The sequence below is a fragment of the Mercenaria mercenaria genome, chromosome 1 (assembly GCF_021730395.1).
Source record: "Mercenaria mercenaria strain notata chromosome 1, MADL_Memer_1, whole genome shotgun sequence".
Lineage (NCBI taxonomy): Eukaryota > Metazoa > Mollusca > Bivalvia > Venerida > Veneridae > Mercenaria > Mercenaria mercenaria.
The window spans coordinates 74,480,362-74,494,996 of NC_069361.1; the positions used below are offsets into that span (position 1 = coordinate 74,480,362).

General features: G+C 34.7%; 2 protein-coding genes across 3 annotated transcripts in view; one reads left to right on the forward strand and one right to left on the reverse strand.

The window, feature by feature from the left end:
- Nucleotides 1-11,910, reverse strand: part of LOC123533825 (28S ribosomal protein S10, mitochondrial-like) — a 50,265-nt gene extending 38,355 nt beyond the window's left edge. Inside the window, exons 1-2 of the mRNA XM_053551016.1 lie at nt 11,756-11,910; nt 1,167-1,243 (exon numbers count right to left, since the gene is read on the reverse strand). Coding sequence (XP_053406991.1) covers nt 1,167-1,243; nt 11,756-11,869 — 191 coding nt within the window. The 5' untranslated portion in view covers nt 11,870-11,910. The remainder of the gene's footprint in view (nt 1-1,166; nt 1,244-11,755) is intronic.
- The window catches only part of LOC123533819 (dynein axonemal light chain 1-like), a 57,549-nt gene that overhangs the window by 22,398 nt on the left and 20,516 nt on the right, over nt 1-14,635 (forward strand). Inside the window, exons 1-2 of one of the 2 annotated variants that reach the window (XM_045315719.2) lie at nt 11,936-12,055; nt 12,152-12,190. In XM_045315719.2, the coding sequence (XP_045171654.1) occupies nt 12,053-12,055; nt 12,152-12,190 (42 nt within the window). In that variant the 5' untranslated portion in view covers nt 11,936-12,052. Of the gene's footprint in view, nt 1-11,935; nt 12,056-12,151; nt 12,191-14,635 lie in introns of those variants that run through there. The other variant, XM_053551024.1, reaches the window with a different exon arrangement.

Sequence of the window (14,635 nt, forward strand, 5' to 3'; positions counted from 1 at the left end):
GTGTCATATGATGTGGGTGATGATGCTGAACAACTATTTTAAGTTTGAATCAAATCCATTCAGTAATAACAGAGGTAGAGTGAAAGTGCACCAAAACTTTAACCTGAAATTCTAAGTAAAAAGGGGGAATAATTCATGAAAAAATGGTGCCAGAGTTATGCACCTTGTGTCATATGATGTGGGTGATGATGTTGAACAAATATTTTAAGTCTGAATCAAATCCATTCAGTAATTTCAGAGATAGAGTGAAAGTGCATCAAAACTTTAACCTGAAAATCTAAGTGAAAAGGGGGGATAATTCATGAAATATTGGTGCCAGAGTTATGGCCCTTATGTCAGATGATGTGGATGATGATGCGGAATAAGTATTTTAAGTTTGAATCAAATCCATGAAGTAATTACAGAGATAAGTTGAAAAAAGAGAAAGTGTAAAAAAAACTTTAACCAAGGTGGGGACGCGGAAAGACGCCGACGCCGGGGCGAGTAGGATAGCTCTCCTTATACTTCGTATAGTTGAGCTAAAAAAAAAATCCCATAACACTGCAGATTTTTTTTTTCTGAAAGAACCTAACATGCAACATGCACAACTAGGATTGGTACTGGTCACTTGTGTTAGGTTTCACTGAATTCACTGCAAGGGTTCGGGAGATTATGCCCGCACAAGATAGCATATGCAGACTCTATGTATATATAGTATAGTAACAAAAATCGAAGTCCTGTAACTGCCAATTTTTTTCCTGAAAGGACCTAACATGCACCGTGCACAACTACTGTTGTTACTGTTCACTTGTGTGAAGTTTCATTAAATTGTGTCAAGGGGATGAGGAGAGTTGGTGTACACAAGATTGTGTCTACGGACAGACAGACGGACGGACAACCTGAAACTGGTTGGTTTGAGGGGTACAATAATTACATGTACTGTCAAATCATTTAATTTCGTGAGTTCCTGGTTTGCGCCGAAAGACAATTTCGTAGGAGTTTATGCTTTCTTGCAGTTTATTTTGTCAACTGACCCGACCACAAAAATGAGGCCCACACAAATTCAACTATTTTACAGTATGTTTCCACATGAAAATACCCAACATTTTACTATGTTCAGAAAATTATCAATTCCATGCCTTTCATTAAAAATTCTGTAAATACTTTGAGACATTAAAACAACTTACACATCATGCTGTCGGAGTTGTGAATAAGTCACTAGATGTCTGGCCGGTCTTCTTGCATGACTGAGGACTTCAGAATCCTGTAAAATTATAACAAATATATTAAAACACACACACACAAAAAATCGAGTCACTACTAAGGAATCAATTTGTCAACGCATCAGCAGTGCTACTGTAAAACCTGACAGATAGGCTTCCTGTACAATGAAAAATCAGTCAAAACATTGAACCAGCAATAATGGCCCTCGGTCTCTCAACAGACCTTGACCTTAATAATATGACATGACACACTGTTACATAAAACGCAACGATTTATAATATGAAAAAAAACAAACATTCATTATGGAAATATGACTGATATGACCCAGGCAATAATGAAGCAGTCAAGCAGCACCATTTGAACAGACTTGAGAAAAGTCCAAGATTAACCTGAAGTTGAAAAGGGGCATAATTTGGACAAAATAAAAGCAAAGCTAGAGTTTTTAAACTTGTCCTGGAGAGTAATTTCCTGAAGAGTTAAATCTAATGATGCCAAAGACACACAAATCATGTGTGAAGTTTGGAAGCATAAATTTGTCCTGGTAGTTTTTTAGACGCGGACACGGACGCCGATGCCATAGAAAGCTCTACTATTTGAAAAATTTCAGCCGAGCTAAAAATCTTGACAAGAGAATGTGGGATGTCATATACACAAGCAAAACAAGCAATGAATTGATTTATGATGTTTTAATACATGTAACAGCTTGTCTCTCTATTGACTAACTTGCCATTTTAGAGAAGATTCTGCCTTGCATCTAGTTTTAAATTCTACTAATGTTTCACACATCAAACTCTCACAGGATGACCCAGACTGGCATCAGTCATTAAGAGTCCTTTAAAATAAATATCTCTACCATAAAATCCTCTTTAACCATTATCCTGCTAAATTTCTAAAATGGACTGGTCCATCATTCAATTTGGGCGAAACCATTTATTATTCAAAGGGATTCTCACTGAAAATTTACTGACTGAATAGCGAACAGTGCAGACCATGATCAGACTGCACGGATGTGCAGGCTGATCTTGGTCTGCACTGGTCGCAAAGGCAGAATCACTTACCGCCAGTAGGCTAAGGGTTAATAGCACTTCCTGATAAAAAAATACAATATCTCTTATCTATGACTCTTAAGATTTATATGTAAAAGCTTATGCTTAAGATGCAGTTAATACACAGAAACGTCCTGTATTAAGAGTAGTTAACATTTTTTCTGGAAACTTGAACTATAGGTGAAAAAGATTGATGACAACACCAAAAAAATATTGATTATTAATGAGGTAAAGTTTATTAATGAAATCAAACAATAGGCCGGAACAATAACTGACAGTTTACCTCTTCTGATCAGTATTTAGTAATCTTTCATGAAATACTTCTGTCATAGAGCACAATAATCTTTTGCATTGTCAATATACTTTTCAGCCATGCCTGCCTAAGGCAAATTTAATGGTTAAGGTCGCTGACTTTGAGTCACTAGCCCCTCATCATGTTGGGTTTGAAACCCCCCATGGGGTATATAATTCTTTATGCGAGTAAATCATCCAGCTGGTTAATGTGTAAGGTCTGTGGTTCTACCCTGGTACACACCCATGTTTGAAACAATGTCTGGAGGGGAACCTCGGGTCTTCTTCTACCATTTAAAGTTGTATAGTCTGTTAACCCAGAGAAAACTAGAATGTGTCTGAAGGACACAGGGTGTGCCCCCACTGGTGTATTTGTCACAAATAAGGGGCAATAATTCAAATGTCTGCAGTCTTAAGGGGGGTACAGCCTCAACAAACATTTTACATAAAGGATTCATTATTCTAGGCCATATACTTTTTGAGCTATGAGCATCACAAACAAAAAATCCTTTATTTTGGCTATTTCAAGGGCCACAACTCTGTATTTAGTGCAAAAATCTCAAGAAGAATGCCAAGTGTGCAAGTTCACATCATGATAAAGACTCATGCAAGGTTTAATGAATTTACATCAAATACTTTTTGACCTAGGCATGTCATTAGGTGAAAATGTGCATTTTGACTACTTCAGGGGTCATAACTTTGGAAATAAGAGGTGGAGCCAGATGAAATTTATAGGAGGTGGGCAAGTTTATATCATGATAAAGACTCGTGTAAGTTTTCATCAATTTATTTCTAATACTTTTTGAGCTAGGCGCGTCACAAGGTGAAAATGTGCATTTTCTTACTATTTTAGGAGCCATAACTCTGGAAATAGGGGGCAAAGCCAGAGGAAAAATAGGATGTGCGCAAATTCATATCATATTTAAGACTCATGCAAGGTTTCATCAATTTACATCAAATACCTTTTGAGCTAGGCGCGTCACAAGGTGAAAATGTGCATTTTTGACTATTGTCATGGAAGCTCTGAGCTAGCTAGGAGAATGCAGAGTCTGAGTATAACCTGCAAAGTAGCACTTCAGTGGATTCCATCCCATGTTGGACTTGCAGGCAATGAAGAGGCAGACCAACTAGCTAAGCTAGGATCTCAGTCAGAACCACCAACAACACCTGTGAGCTACAAGGAAAAGGTCACCATCATCAAGGCACTAACAAGACCAAGGACAGATGAAGATGCTTTTCATCTCCTTGATTGGTCTGAACAAGTGATGCTGGTCAGGCTTCGCTCAGGGCACAACAAGCTCAATGCTCACATGTACAAGAAATACAGACTGGCACCATCACCAACCTGTACATCATTAGTGGGTACTGAGATACCAGCTTACATACAAAAACTTGACCAAATACTGCTAAGTTAGAAAAGGGGCATAATTTTGTAATAAACCTGTACAATGCATGTCAGATCATAAAAGTGAACAAGTGTGTGAAGTTTCAATCCATTCCCATTAGTGGGTACTGAGATAGCAGCTTACATACAAATCCTTAATCCAAAATTTCTAAATCGAAAAAGGGGCATAATTTTGTAAAAAATCAAAATAGTTATGGAACCTGTACAATGTATATCAGCTCATGACAGTGGACAAGTGTATGAAGTTTCAATTCATTCCCATCAGTGGGTACCGAGATATCAGCTAAAACATACAAAAACTTAACCAAAAACTGCCAAGTCGAAAAAAGGGGCATAATTTTGTAAAAAAGCAAAATAGGGTTATGGAACCTGTGCAATGTATGTCAGTTTATCACTGTGAATAAGTGTGTGAATTTTAAATTCATTCCCACCAGTGGGTACTGAGATACCAGCTTACATACAAAAACTTAACTAAAAACTGCTAAGTCCAAAAAGGGGCATAATTTTGTAATAATGCAAAACAGAGTTGAGGAACATGTGCAATGCATGTCAGGTCATGATAATGAACAAGTGTGTGAAGTTTCAATCCATTCCCATTAAAGGATACTAAGATAGCAGCTTACATACTGGTACAAAACCTTAACCCAAAATTCGAAAAAAAAGGAGCATAATTTTGTAAAAAAGCAAAACAGAGTTATGGAACCTGTGCAATGAATGTCAGTTTATCACTGCGAATAAGTGTGTGAAGATTCAATCCATTCCCACCAGTGGTTACTGAGATACCAGCTTACATACAAAAAATTAACCAAATCGGGAGGCTGACTTGGAATCGGACGCACTTAAATTACGCTGACATATGGGTGAGTCAAATAGTTCTACCTTAGTATCCTTTGAATAGTCAAGCTAAAAATAGATCGTAAAATCTGGATTTTTCTGCCATTCTCCATATGATCGATGATTATCGAGTCAAGTGTACAGTACTGCGATAAGGAACAACTGATAAAGACTGCTGTGTCCCTAAGAAATTATAAGCACGGCTGCTGTCTCCCTAAGAATATATTCGCATGGCTGCCATGTAAATAGGCACTTCGAAAAAGAATATTTCATATGTGTTTTTCCTGTGTATGTAGATTTTAGTTTTATGAATACATGCCTACAGTCAAGGATGCACACATGCTGTCCTGCATATAACACAGAAAGGTGCGGGATCTTGTAAAAACTAGCATGATTTTCACAATCACGCGTCCTAGAATAAACACTGGACAGTCAGGGGTGTAACTGTTTTAAGTTATGTAACCTATTTCAGTTACTTTTTCAAGTATTTTATAACCTGTATTAGTTATAAAATATAGATAACCCAGGTAAGTTATTCAAAAAAAACCTTTTTGCTGTTCTCACAAAGTGACCTTTAAAGTGTAATTAGTAGCAAACTGTGGTTAATCAAATTCTCTTTTAGTCTGATCATGGCCTGATGAGCATAATGGGATGTTAAGAGTTTTATAGCTTTAAAACCATTTGCGTAAGACTTTATCAGCCTTGCGTAAAAGAAATTACTGCATAGCTGGAAAGATAAAAGACCAAGGATTCAGGAAATGATTGCATTAGTCACATTCACAATAAGGAATTGACACAAGAGGGCTTTGTAATATTTGATGATAACTGAAACAAGTTATGAAAGTAAACGCAATAACTCAAATGGGTTATAAAAAGTGATAACTTGAAACAGTTACACCCCTGACTGCTGGAGTAAGAACAGTTTTTCATGACACTAAATTCAAGCCCTTTTTTTTAAAAAGTGGATAGTTTCTCGCAGGTTAACTCTTTAACTCTTTTTTGAGAGAAGAATAATTTTGTTGTAACATTTTTTTTTTTGAGTACTGAATAGTTCCATCAGGTCTAAGAAAGTGGTATATTTACAGATTATCTGTTAATTTACAGATAATCTATAAATTTACAGATTTTTTAATCTATAAATTTACAGATCAAGTGTTTGAAAACTGCTTTTTCTGAAAATGCAAAAACTCAAAGTCAACAAAAATGGCTGAAACTCACAAAATTATTAATGACCTTAATTTATGTGCATGGCAATACTTACCAAAAGAAGTTTGTTTTGTTTTGTGGGTTAAACGCCGTTTTTCAACAGTATTTCAGTCATGTAACGGTGGGCAGTTAACCTAACCAGTGTTCCTGGATTCTGTACCAGTACAAACCTGTTCTCCGCAAGTAACTGCCAACTTCCCCACATGAATCAGAGGTGGAGAACTAATGATTTCAGACACAATGTCGTTTATGATTATCAAATAGTCACGGAGAACATGCGCCCCGCCCGAGGATCGAACTCGCGACCCCGCGATCTGTAGACCAACGCTCTTACCTACTGAGCTAAGCGAGCGGGCTACTTACCAAAAGAACTTACCAAAAGAAACAATGTGAATTTTGGCAGCTATATGCATAGAAATAAACTTCCGGTTCCCTAGTGTACTTTAGCTGGAGAACCGATTTCAGACGAATAATATCGCTGTCTAGGGAACCGGTTCCGGTTCTCTAGCCAAGTGCTGCCTTAATGCATACTGTAAATAAACCAATTACCCAAACAAAAAATTTTCCTAATAAACACTATCAAAACACCTTATAAACACTGTCAAAACCAATTTTATGGTGTTTGTTAGTGTCTTAATTCCATTAGCGATTCATGGAAAGAATCAATAAATGGTTGCAATGGATCGCTAACGGAACATGTTCCATAAAATGGACCGCGATTTTGAAGCAAGTTATTAACTTCACAGTGTCATTCAGAAGGCTTTTACCTCTTTTATCATAACATATGGTTTTAATCCCTTTAATTTATCATTCACAGCATATCTTCTAGTTGCCATAGTTATGTTATGTAATCTCATCTTTGGAATAATATAGATTAGTGCATTTTGTAGGTAATTAGAATAGAGGATGGACAGGCTTGGGGTAATCAAATACAGTATTGTAATCACCTGTAATTGATTACTCAAATACAAGTATTCAAATGCATTTGATTACTCACCTCAATCTGATAACATGTATTGTAATGTTATTCGAACTTCGTTAATTCAAACTCGACGGGATCAGCAAAATTTGTTCCAGTGATCGGTTGTTCAAGTTATCGAACAAAATTCATTATACAGGGATTTTTCCAGGACAAGACAATGAGTTATAGAGAAGGGTGGTGTACGAAAAAGGGGCATAATTTTGTAAAAATGCAAAGTAGAGTTATGGAACCTGTGCAATGCATGTCAGATCATCACAGTGAACAAGTGTGTGAAGTTTCAATCCATTCCCATTAGTGGGTACTGAGATATACCAGCTTACAATTATAAAACCTTAACCAAAAATTTCTAAGTCGAAAAAGGGGCATAATTTTGTAAAAAAGCAAAATAGAGTTATGGAACCTGTGCGCTGTAAGTCAGTTTATCACAATGAATAAATGTGTGAAGTTTCAATACATTCCCATTAGTGGTTACTGAGATACCAGCTTACATACAAAAATTTAACCAAATCGGGACGCTGACGCAGACGCCGACGCATGGGGGAGTCCAATAGCTCTACTTATTCTTTGAATAGTTGAGCTAATATCAGATCATAAAATGTCATCCCAATAAGCCAAATGATTAAGGCTATTTTCATACATACAATCTGTAAATTTATAGATTGAAAAATCCGTAAATTTATACAGGAAAACCGAAGGTTTTTCTGTCTATAGATAATGTATACGTGTATATGTCAAAGTAAACCTATATACCGTTCGATTTGGGAATATTTTCTATACCATCACCGTTTTGTTGTTGTTGTTTTCTACCCATGATTCCCGGAACTGCTGTCGCGAAGTTCGCAGTAAATAATTTTCAAGACGGCATACGATAAAATAAAACTGCTTAGGCCTAAATTGTTCAATCAATCATAAGCAGAGCTACCGGTGCCGCATTACCATTATAGACATGTGAAAAAGAAAACAGATTATTCTTATTCTATCGTATTCTAACGAGTTGAAAATCTGCAGTATTAATGGAATCGGTGTTATTCGGGTTTCTTCATACTGGTACATGAGTTTACGGATGATTCAAGCGTCCCTCTTATTGTTTTCAATATTGATCAATAATGTACATTAGTGTTTGAATAACAAAATCATCGCCATTTTATTTTTTTATGTAGAAAAGCCGGTAATTAAATAAATGTCAATGTGAAACGAATCTCGTCACACACTAGTACTGCCGTAACAAAATTTATTTATATACAACATAATTTTGTCTTCATTACGTGGACCAAAAGTTAGTGTACCTGCGTTTAACATGCACGAGATCTGGAGTTCGATCCCCGCCAGATGCTTCTTTTTTTTGACCAGTTTTATTTATTTGGAACAGAAATCATTAATGTGTATAGTTAACCAGTGCTCTACCTGTAACTTGAATGGCATGGAAAAGCATATGTTGCTTACCTCCCCTCCCTTCCACAGTATTTCACATACATTGCAACTTTCTCAAAAAATCATTGACTAATACTTTACTCTTGGAAGAAAAAATGTTGGCTATAAACTTGAGAATGATAATTCAAAAGGCTCCAACTATGATCCCTATAGAGCTAAGAAATTAACCTTAATCATATTCAAAAAGGCCCTAGACTGTTAGGAGTTTGGTAAATGGAATTGGATTTCTTGAATTTCGACCAACAGTGTTTGTCTCTGGATAAAATTCTGGTCAAGAACTTTTTAGAATGAATTTGAAATAAAAATTTTACATGTAAATGGTTGTTTGTCATTCTCCCATACAAGAGGTTTACCATAGCTGTAATAGTGAGCCAAAATTTGGCCCCATTCTTTCCTAAAAGAGCGTCATTTAACAACAATAATGACATTTAAAAGAATTTCAATAGTCCGTGTTTAGAATAACAGGATTATGTAACTTCTGGTATCCATATACATTGGAATTTACACTTGGATTACAAAAGTTTATTAGAAGAACATGAAATACAAATGTATCTACATTAAATCACTATTTTCAAATATTCACCCGAAAAGAGACAAATTTCTGTTTAACTGGTTTCTATGATCATAATTTGATTAATTAAACGAAAATATTTTAGTTATATAATTAATTCTCCCCATCTTTGTGCTGTGGTAGACATTTTTCTTTTTCTTTAGAATACAAATTTTGCCAAATTTTCACTTGTTGAGTTTTAATTTTAATGCAGTCTAAGATTCGTAACAAACTGATATTGCATTCAGGAATTATAGATTATCATTAATGCAAATAATTGTGTTCATAAACTTAATAGAACATTAAACTTCATAAAAAGAATCCGTAATACTAGCTATTGCCATTACGGTAACACCACTTCTTTAATTTTTTATGGGGCATTGTTGATTTATCAAGAGAGCTCTGCCATTAGATAGCACCAAATTTCATACTGGTTTCCTATTAATTGTGATGTCCATTTTCTCTTTAAAAAGAGAAGTTTTAAAAGAAAATTTTAAGTTTGCTATTGAGCATGTATATTATCACGTTTGACTTGATGTTGCACCAACATCATCCAAATGCACTGATGCCATGAGGTTGAGCGTGACGTTACGCAGGCTTAATGAAGTTAATGTGTAAACTATTGTTGTTGTTTTTTGTGTTGTTTTTTTTAACTATTGGTAACACATGAAATGAAAAGAAACTTTGCATTCCCGCATTCAGAAATTTGTATTAGAGAAAGAAATTGACAGCAAAGTCATGATCATCAAAGCGCATAGCGCCGAGTGTAGGTATGTACCAAAGGGGGTATCCTAGACAGTTTTAAATATTAGTATGTAAATGTTGGCCTCTGGTGCATTTTTGGAACTAGATTCTGAGCACCAAAATATTACTTTTATCTTTAACTCATGCACACTATTTTCCATCGTCAGTCTAGCCTTGTCAGATTTGAAGAAATGATTAAATCTAGACAGTCAGGGGTGTAACTGTTTCAAGTTATCACTTTTTATAACCCATTTGAGTTATTGCGTTTACTTTCATAACTTGTTTCAGTTATCATCAAATATTACAAAGCCCTCTTGTGTCAATTCCTTATTGTGAATGTGACTAATGCAATCATTTCCTGAATCCTTGGTCTTTTATCTTTCCAGCTATGCAGTAATTTCTTTTACGCAAGGCTGATAAAGTCTTACGCAAATGGTTTTAAAGCTATAAAACTCTTAACATCCCATTATGCTCATCAGGCCATGATCAGACTAAAAGAGAATTTGATTAACCACAGTTTGCTACTAATTACACTTTAAAGGTCACTTTGTGAGAACAGCAAAAAGGCTTTTTTTGAATAACTTACCTGGGTTATCTATATTTTATAACTAATACAGGTTATAAAATACTTGAAAAAGTAACTGAAATAGGTTACATAACTTAAAACAGTTACACCCCTGACTGCTAGATCTACGTTCATTTAAACTGACACATTTTAAAACATTTGCCTTTGTTCCTAATTTTCATAACTAGAGCAAAACTGTCAGGCTAACTGAAAATATCAGACAGATCAATTTATCAAGGGTGGAAGTATGGAATATTGAAAATCCTGAAAAATTTGCTGGGGGCCGCTAGGGGCCCTGGTGGGCTTCGAAGCTCCTGAGAATTAGTGATTTTGATGGCTAAGAACAGCCCTATTCTAGCCTTATAAGTGTGCCAATAATTTACTAATTATAATGCACAAAATGCATGCTTTTCAGTTATCAGTAACAACAAATTTTGACGCACGGGAACTTTCGGCGCATGTAAAATTTATGAAAAACGTGACAGTAGTTTTCATTGGAGTACAGCGCCTACGCGAACCAATCAAAATTGTCGTTATATATTGCAATATGCGAGATGCGCTGCAAACGGCATATGTGATTCGAATGTGTTTGTCGGTGATCATTTGATTTTTCACGCTTTTTTGAATGATGACAACCTAACCCCCACGCCCCTCCAAATTTCAAGCCAGATTTAGACGATTTGGAAACAGAAGCCGTATGACTAGCCTAGGTTTTCCCGTTGGTTAGGCAGCACCTAATTTCATATAAGATTATCTGTAAATATGCTCGGGAGCCCATGAGCCGTTCCGTTAATGATTTCCAGCAAAAATGCATTTAAAATCTTTAACACTTTCAGAAAATTTTAATCTTACCTTAATAAATGTTCCTATTCCTTTCAATCCATGCAATATTTTCAGAATAGTTTTCCAAGTTATAAAAAGAAACTAACAGAAAAACAGCACTTGTCAGTTAGATATCGGCCATTTTGGGAATGCCCTTGTGACGTCACACCAAGTTATTTGTCACATCACGTGACTTTCATTGAGGAAATGTAAACAAAGCATACGTAAATTTTATCCTGAAAAATAATTTTTTATTACAAAGAATCTTTGATGAATCTTTTGAGGATGGGAATAAAAAGTAAGTTTTAGTTGATTCAAAATGAAATTATGCTGATAATTCATGTTTTCACTGCATAATTCATCAACTTCTTCCAAGAAAAATTTAAAATGAAAGTAAGAAGTTTTTCCACAGGCACAGTTTGCACATGTGCGATGAGAGATCTCGCTAGATAGAAGTCAAAACTAAACATGGTTACGGGTCAAGGGAAGGGACGGCTCAAGAGCTTCCGACGATATACCACTTTCTTAGACCTGTGACTGTCCATTGTAACAATTAATGCCGCTTATTATTAATGGTACGAATAGTTTCAAGTACAAATCATGTATCTATTTCAGTTCTTACGCTGTTATTTGCTAAATGACAGCGAAAACAATATTTACTAGAAATTTAACTTACTTGTTGTGATAAAAGTGGTGTTATGTTACAGCAGCATGCAATTCTTGCAGCACTTAATCTACAAGAAATTAAATTCAGTGTTTTGGGCAAAGTTTTGGTCAAGGAGGCTGCCATTTTTTATCTGCGGGACAGCATAACGCAATTAATCGATTTTTTAAAATAAAAACAAACAACCAGATATGAAATTTTTCGTGAAATAAAAATTTCGATACAATTTTTTCTAAATTCAAAGATACATTTTGAGAAAAAAATTGATGCAGTGAATGTGTTGCTACAACAAGTTCCCAAGTTTCGACCATGGTTTGTATAAAAGTGTGTTTAATGCTCTTTGACATTAAATTGAGATACTCAGATAGATGCGTTGGTATAAAAATCTGTGTTTTCATTTCTTTACAGGCCAAGGCAACGACAATCAAAGAAGCGATTACCAGATTTGTAAGTAATAATCAACATATTGGTCCATTCGTACCTAATATTTGTCGTACGTATAATCTTTGAGCAACATATGCATATTTGGCATTTAGGAAAAAACGCTATGCCAATAGGTATTCTCTAGGATTATGTATTCATAATCCTGAAACAGATTACAGGTCTGTAAATTAATCCTAAAATAGTTGGATATTTCTACATAAAATCTGGATGGAGTTTTCGCTTGAATTATACGATTTATAGTCAGCTCATCCCCCAGTCAACTCATTCCTGATTTGGTTATTTCGCCCCCCTCGGCAATTTCAAATTGGTCATTTCGTCCCCCTTTTTTGGTCCCCGTTTTTAAATATTTTTTGGAAAAAAATTCAGGATATGATAAATTAAGTTGTATTTTGTTTTCAAATAAGTATATTTAACAGGTCCCAGAAAAGTCACAAATTAGCTATATAGTTAAATCTAACTATATATAGCTAGAATTAGCTATGAAACCAATAGCTGCAATAATGAAAAATATGTAAAAATCAAATGCAAATTGGTCATAATTGACTTCCAATGGTTTACAAGATGAAAGACAATATACAAATCCTAGATCTTTGCAGTCACATTTTCAATAAATGCAGCAATATTTTGTGATAAATCATTGAAGTATTTGTCACTTGTGAGAATCATCATTGCATAAGACAAATTTTGTTATGACTTATCGCAGAAATTCGCAACATGTATTGAAACTAAGTCTGAAACTGCATAGACCTCTGTTTTTTTGCGATTGTCTTTTGTCTCAGTAACCATTTGGATGGAATAATAACTGTTTTATATTTGATATCGACATATATTGAACAATTGTTACTGGTTTTATAGCTATTTAAAGCTATATATAGCTAGATTTAGCTATATAGCTAATTTGTGACTTTTCTGGGACCTGTTTAATGCTAAAAATATACACAAGTTTTTGTTTGTTTTAAGAACTTTTTTGCTTCGATTTAGCAAAGAGGATTTTCTGTCTTTTTTTTCTGTTTTTTTTCTTAAGTCTGCTACAACATGATTGCTTTTTTATGTTCGTATTTAATGCAGCTTATTTTCAAACTTATGAATAAGATTAAACTTTTTTTTTATAATTTCCTCAATCAAATGAACTTATATATAATTAACACATTTCATTCAGCCAATCAACAACTTCTCATGCAATTAAATACCATTAACACCTTCCAATCAGCGCAATCAACGACTTTTAATGCGATTAATAACCTTTAACACCGTTCGTTTGTACTGGGTGCCGACCAGTCACCGTACGGAAATCAGAGTTTTTCCTTTGCCATTTTATGACAAATGAACACAAAAAATGAAATTTACCTCGATAAAACTTCAGCTCATTTGTCATCCGAAAATGTAAATAACTCAAACAATTGGATGTAAAACATTGGATATTTTGAGGTTCAAAAGGGGTAATGAAACGCACTACATCAAACAACAAGGTGGAATAGTCACTGGACAAATATTTTGAAGACTGATTATTACTATTTGACGATGACAATTGTACCGGAAAAAAGCTGATATTCTCCATCTGTCTTCTGCGCCTTCTAAAAACATGTTTTCATGCATATTCAAAGGGTTAAACTATACTCGGGGTCGAACTACATAAAAGCAGTGTTTTACCCGTGTTACCATTTTAATGCACAGAAAATATCTTGGAGCTTATATGCCACCATACAGAGCCAACAAAATCAGATCTATTTCAGTTTGTGATATTTTCCGAAAACCAATAAATCTATAAATATATTTTTATACAAATGAGGCTCAAAGTGGGGTAAATATATATAATAAAGTAACAGCAAATTGTTTTATTGCAGTATTTAACACATGACAGACGTTGATTTATTCTGTAAAAACAGTATTTTTACCAATATATGAACCAACTTTTCTTTTGCCTGTGAGGAATGAATCAAAAAGAAAACTGGCATCTGCAGATCCATGGGTCTGTGCTATGATTGTTTGAGTCCCACTTGGTTACAGTGATTCAAACTCAAAGTAGTTGTTCCACATAAGGTCCATAACTCTGGTGCTAATATTAAAGGTGGAATAATCAGATTTTGGCCATGTAACGGATTTGTTCGAAACTTTAGCATCTGATCATTTACACTCATTTATTTTCACTTAACACTTAATACAGATTAGATTTTCACTGGAGGTATTTTTAAAATTTCATTTTCCTATCCTGGTTGCCCAACCAAGATAGAGTTATTTTATCATAAGTATAAATTTGATAAACATACTTTGCCTAAGGAAATGTATAAATATTAGACATATTGTAATATATTTGTAAAATATTTGCGTTAAAAATTATGTATTTAGATGGAATTCATTAGAAACGCAAGTTTGAAAAATTATTATTACCTCCCTTTGCCTATCTTGGTTGCGCAACCAAGATAGATTGGAAATAAATTAATTCAGAAG